This window comes from Rhinolophus sinicus, linkage group LG02 (genome assembly GCF_036562045.2).
Source record: "Rhinolophus sinicus isolate RSC01 linkage group LG02, ASM3656204v1, whole genome shotgun sequence".
NCBI lineage: Eukaryota > Metazoa > Chordata > Mammalia > Chiroptera > Rhinolophidae > Rhinolophus > Rhinolophus sinicus.
Genome location: NC_133752.1, coordinates 4,632,612 through 4,638,611, shown reverse-complemented (window position 1 = coordinate 4,638,611; position 6,000 = coordinate 4,632,612). Strand labels below are relative to the sequence as shown.

The 6,000-nt window shown below is 53.5% G+C and overlaps 1 protein-coding gene across 3 annotated transcripts in view; it reads left to right on the top strand.

The window, feature by feature from the left end:
* Positions 1-3,479: 3,479 nt before the first annotated feature.
* Positions 3,480-6,000, top strand: part of STK32B (serine/threonine kinase 32B) — a 264,197-nt gene continuing 261,676 nt past the window's right edge. The window contains exon 1 of one of the 3 annotated variants that reach the window (XM_074321208.1): positions 3,480-3,969. In XM_074321208.1, coding sequence (XP_074177309.1) covers positions 3,955-3,969 — 15 coding nt within the window. In that variant the 5' untranslated portion in view covers positions 3,480-3,954. The remainder of the gene's footprint in view (positions 3,970-6,000) is intronic. The other 2 variants (XM_074321198.1, XM_074321189.1) reach the window with 2 other exon arrangements.

Genomic DNA, 6,000 nt, shown 5'->3' with positions numbered 1-6,000 from the left:
TGTATACACATTTTAAGATAGGAAAAAAAATGTATTAAAATTGTAATCCTCAATATCTACCGATGACAAGGGATGAACACAAGTCACATTTGACTTCTGCAATTACAAGAGGTGCTCAAAGCGGTTACCATAGCGTATTTTTAATGCAGTTTTTTTCCTTTCTTAACATGTGTATACAGTTTTTTGGCACCCTCTGTATATTTAATTTGTGGATTTAAATCTCAGGCCTACCACTCAACCATTTGTCTGTAGTGTAGCCTCTCTGTGCTTTCGTCTTCTTTCTATAACACCCCCCCATGATATTGCCCCAAAAATAAGACCGACCCTGAAAATAAGCCCCAGTTAAGATCGTCAGCCAGACGGATGCATTTAGTACTTTATGACGATGTTCCAGAAGAAGATGACATGACTGTATTTGAAAAAAATGTAGATTGTTGTACATGAAAAATTATGCCTGAAAATATGTCCTAATGCGTCTTTTGGAGCAAAAATGAATATAAGACCCTGTCTTATTTTCGGGGAAACATGGTAGCAAGTTTGTTATGTGGATTAAAAAGGTGATTCAGGAAAATCACTTGAAATAACAGGGCCTGACACATTACCTGTAAATGGGGAGAGAAACAGGGAAGGGGGGTGCTGGAAGGCCTGGTTCCCTGCAAAGGGCTGGCACACAGCCTGGCACGTAGAGAACGCTCAATACCCAAACACGGTTTTGCTACCTTGATCACTTCCGAACTCTGACGCTGTGTTCCAGTGAGTGGGAACTGCTCCCGATTTCTGCAGGTACCCTTGTCTCTTGGCCTCGGCGACTGCAGAGGTGGCTCCTTTTGTCTTCCCACCTGGCTGTGTCCTCATTGTTCTTCTAGAGAAAGCTTAGGCACCACCTCTTTCGGACCACCTTCTTTGACCTGGAGTGCCGTTCAGGAACCTCCCTCTGCCCTCACAGCTTTTGCTTATGTCCCCTCCGCCAATCAAAGTGTGACCCATCCTGAGAGTGTTGTCATTGTCCCACACTAGACTTTTGAACTTCAACTTCATGAAAGCAGACCCTGTCTTACTTCTCACTGGGTCTGTCCCTAGCATTGGGGCCGGGCCCAAAATAAGTGTTCAGAAACTGCTTGTTCAACAATGGAAGAAGGGGAGGGAACACATGCTCGTGACCCTTCTGTGGGGACCCTGTGCCTTCCCTGCCTCTCAGGGCTGGGACAAGTGCCTCCTGTGTTCCCAGAGCCTCCTGGGATTCCTTCTACCACAGCACAGATCACAGTCACAGCCTTTGCATGCCTGACTGTTTATTTAATATATGTATTAGTTAGCTCTTTCTGTGATAACGCTGGGAAACAAACACACCCTTTCCCATCTCAGTGTCTTATATGAACACATATTTTTTTTAATTCATGAGCCTACAATTCTGTTTCAGATACATGTGGGTTTCAGGACTGCTCTTTGGATCTCTCATTCTGGGAACAGAGGCTACCCAGGGCCAGGTCTTCTCATGGTGGATTGCCAAAGCACAAGTAAGCTGAAACACATGACATCTCTTAAGGTGTCACTCACTCAGAACTGGCAATGTCACTTCCTCCCATACACCACTGGCTAAAATAAGTCCTATGGTCAGCTTCACATTGGCAGTGTGGGGGTGGTGGGAACTGCCCCTCCCTCCAGTGAGCCATGGCAAGGACAGGAAGAGAAGGGAGAATTGTGAGCAAATAGCACAATGTACACAATAGTTCATTACTGAATATAACAACTAACACCTATTGTGCTTGTTATGTCCCAAACACCAACATCAATTCATTTATTCCTCATAACAACCCTAGGAGTGGGGGAAGTATTATTATCCCCATTTTACAGATAAGCAAACTGAGGCTATAAAAGATTAAGTAATTTACCACATTAGCTTGCTAGAGAGTGCAAAAGTGGAATGAAACTTGGGCAGAACAGGGCCAAGAGCCCATACCTGTCACCATTCCTCCCCCTGCCTCTTGATGTAGGGACTGTGTCTGCTTTATCTTGGTTCAGTACCTTGCCTGGTGTAGGCTGGCCACCAATCAATGCTTGTTGTCATAATGAAAGGCAAGAAATATTTATTGATCATTTGTTACATGCCAAGTACTATTGTTACCTTCTTTTATAAATATTATCTGATACAAGTCTCACCCTGGGGAGTTACTAGTACCATCCTCCCCATTTCACAGATGAGAACTCCAAGGCTGGATAGGACAGACAGTAAGTGGTAGAACCAGGTCTGTAAATGAGGCTGTCTGACCCCAAGCCTAGCAGTTGAGGTCAATCCTGAAACTTTAGCTGTGTCGCGCTGATGGGGCTGGCTGGCTCCATCTTTTCAGCTTTCCCACGTCTCTGGAAATTTTTGCTGTTTTAGACAGAGAGACATCTTCCCCCAGACCCCGCAAGAGAGAGAGGCAGAAAGAGATAGAGAGAGATGGGGTGCGGATGGGGAGACAAGATGGGGAGACTCAAACAAAACCGCGACTTTCTACCCAAGCGCAGACATTGGCACAAGGCGCCCAGCAGATGGCAGGATGTGGCCAAAGATCCCCCAGCCAGGAGGGTGGGGCGGGTGACTGCAAGGCGCGGAAACCCGCGCGTCCCTCAGGGAGCGCTCTCTGAGGGTCGGCGCTCGCCCCGCTCGGTCCCACGAGCCTCAGGCGCACGCATTGCACCCCAGTTTTTAGCACCCCCGTCACTGGTGCGTCTCCCTTCCCCCGCCTGGGCTCCCCAACTCCCGCAGCCAGGAGCCTACCGACCCACATGAGAACTGCCCCTTAATCAGACTCTGAGGCCTGCGGACAAGGGGGAATCCCGAGGTCCACGCCCAGCCACTCCCGGGGAGAATGGTTTTGGGCAAACCACGCCCCGTTGGACCTAAGTGTCCCATTGTACGATAAAGGGATCAAGTTGGGTTGTAAAAGGTCTAGACCTTGTTTAATTTATTAAACACTTAGAACAATATTAAGAGGAAAAGCGTCTGTTGGAGAACCGGTCTGAGCCCGAATGGGCAAATAAGGCTCAATGGGGCGTCGGGGCGGGGAAGGGTGAGTTGTCCCTTGGCAGCCAGGATGTACTAACTACTGACCAAAGAGCTCCTTTATCCCTGAATCTCAGTCTGCCTGACTCTGAAATGGGGAACAATGATTTTTCTAACCGTTGCGTCGCTGAGCGATGACCTGGGGATGTTTATAAGGCGTTTACTGGGGGGCAAGAGAAGGCACAGAGTAGGTGCTCACAAATCGCTTACTGCCTGGAGGGAGCGTCCAACGCCGGGATCCCGACTCCTTGGGGCTGACCCAGCACTCAACTCCGGTGGGTGCGGCGGGGAGGCGCTGGCCCGCGCCCCCTTCTCCAGGCCGCCCTCCGGGACTGAGTTCGCCTGCAGTGCCCGCCACGCCGCCTCCTCCAGGCCGCCCTCGGGGCTGAGCTCGCCCGCCGCGCCCCCTGCGTGCTGCCCCCGCCCGTTCCCTCCTTCCCCTCCTCCTCCGCCCGCGCCGCCTCCGGTCTCCCGCCCGCTGCAGCTGGTGAGAAGCCGCTCCGTGGCCCCGAAGCGGAGAGGGTGGCCCCGGGTTCCCGGGCAGGCGCGGCAGGCGAGCGAGCGCAACCCGGGGGGCGCCCAGGAGGAGGGAGTGCGGCGGAGGAGTCAGCGCAGCCTGGGGGACGCCCGGGAAGAGGGGGCGCGGCGGACTTGGTCCCCGCCCCTGCGCGGCGCTTAGTCCCTACCGCTCGGCTCGCGACTGCAGCCTGGGCTGGACGCTCGCTCCGCATCCTGCGCCCTGCGCCCCGCTTCCCGCACCCCTTGCCGCTCACTCGGCACTCCGCACCGCGCACCCCGCGCCGAGCACCCCGCATCGCCACGGCCGGGCATGTAGCAGCTGCAGCAGCGGCAGGAGCCGCGGCGGAATATGGGCGGGAACCACTCCCACAAGCCCGCCGTGTTTGATGAGAACGAGGAAGGTAAGAGGGCGAGGGGCGCCGCCACCGTGCGCCGCGCTCGGGCATCGGCCTGGCTCCCCGCTTCCATCTCCCGTGTGCCCGGCCCCCCTGGCGCCGGGCTTCCACCCCGGCAACTCCTACGTGTTGGGGCCCCTGAGTGGGTGGCCTGGGCCGAGCGTCGGGCTGGCGGCGGGTTCGGAGAGTGGAACCCGAAGCCTTCCCTCGGGGGAGCCGGAGGGAGGAGTGGCCTTCGGAGGCGAGTCCGGCTGTTAGCTCTGGCTCTGGCTCGGGGAAGCCGGTCCCCTTCAGAGCCCGAGGCTGAAGGAGGCGGCCTGCGCGCGCGTGTGTCCACGATGCGGGTGCTCTCGTGCATGGCAGCCCCCACGCTGTCCGCCTTATCTGCCCAGGACAGCGGAGGGAAACTTTTCTTGGTGAAACTAAACGTCCCGCTGGTGGAGGACTGGTGCCGGCTTTCCAACCTCATGTAAACTCCAGGGCTGGGGGTCTGCCCGGCTCAGGTCGCTAGAGCTTGGTATTTGGACTAGCAGAACCCCATTTCCAGCTCCGTGTCTCCGTGGGCAACTTACTTAACCTTTCTGAAACCTTTGTTACCTCATCTATGAGATGAGAATTATACCACCTACTATTCTGTGGGGTTGTTTTGAAGCTTCACCACTGATAACCGTGTGAAAAGTGCCTTGCGAATGTAATCAGTATAGAGGTCTTCACGTGTTGTTGGTTATCTGTTAACTCTGCCTCTAACAGCTGGGTTTCCTACTGCAGTGGTCTCCACTATGCCCCAAATAAGAGCTAAGACTACTGAACTCATACTAGGTTCCAGGCCCTGTGCTAGGGCTTTATCTGTGCTCACAGCAACCCTGGGAGCTAGGTACTTTTCTCGCTCCATTTTATAGTTGAAGAAAGGGACGTGTCCTAGTCACAGCTTGCAAGGGGCAGAGCTGGCTTTGAGGCTGGGCAGTCTGTGCTTCTCATCACCACCAGGCATGGGCTTGTGTGCCTAGATCATGGTTTCCAGAACTACCAGGGCTGTGGGTGGTAGTCAGACAACGGCCTGGACAACTTCTTTCAAAAGGGTGCTTGAATACAGTCAACGTAAGTTAAGTGAGCCAGGCCCATTTGGTTCTTTCTTAAAGCACTTCCTAGTCTAGTGGCTCTGAATAATCAGTGGTCACCCATGGTGATAAGGGCCGTGCGTGGGTCCAGTGCAGCAGTCTTGAGGACCCAAGGAGGCCCAAGCTCTTTGGGATTCTTTGGTCTGGAGCACAGGCAGGTGGGGAGCCAGGAATGGACAGAGAGGTAGGCAGGGAGGTGGTGGAAGCTCAGTGTGTGTCCCAGGAGGAATCTGGACACCACGTAACTGATCTCTTCCTCAGCTAGGTTCATGTTGACCCTGAACTTCTCACGGGAAGTCTGATCTTGACACCGATATCAGTATTTGAAGGTCTGCTCTGCTATGGGATAGCTGGATAGGGGCAAGCCTGTCCCGTTTGGAGCACTTCTGTCCTGCAAGATGACATTCAGAGCTGCTCAGACCCTCTGAGAAGATATACTCATTCATTGACAGATGGAGAGCACGGCTTGGGCCCCAAATTTTCTATCCTCAATGAGTCAGAGTTTTCCTATCAAGTTCGGGGACGGGATCTGTATTAGTCTGCTCTGGCAGAAGATAGCACAGACACGTAAACAATGGAATTTGTTGTTGGTGGTGGGTTGAACAACAGAAATTTGTTTGCTCACTGTTCCGGAGGCTGGAAGCCCAAGATCAAGGTGCCGTCAAGGTTGGTTTCTGGTGAGGCCTCTCTTCCTGGCTTGCAGACGGCCGCCTGTGTCCTCACATGGCCTTTTCTCTGGAAGCTTGAGGAGACGCAGAGAGATCTCTGGTGCCTCTTCTTCCTCTTTTTATATGGACACCAGTCCTATCAGATTCAGGCTCACCTTTAGGACCTCGCTTAAAGCCCTATCTCCACCTACAGTCACATTGGGCGTTGGAGCTTCAACATGAAGTTTGGGGGGGATACAGTTCAGGCCACC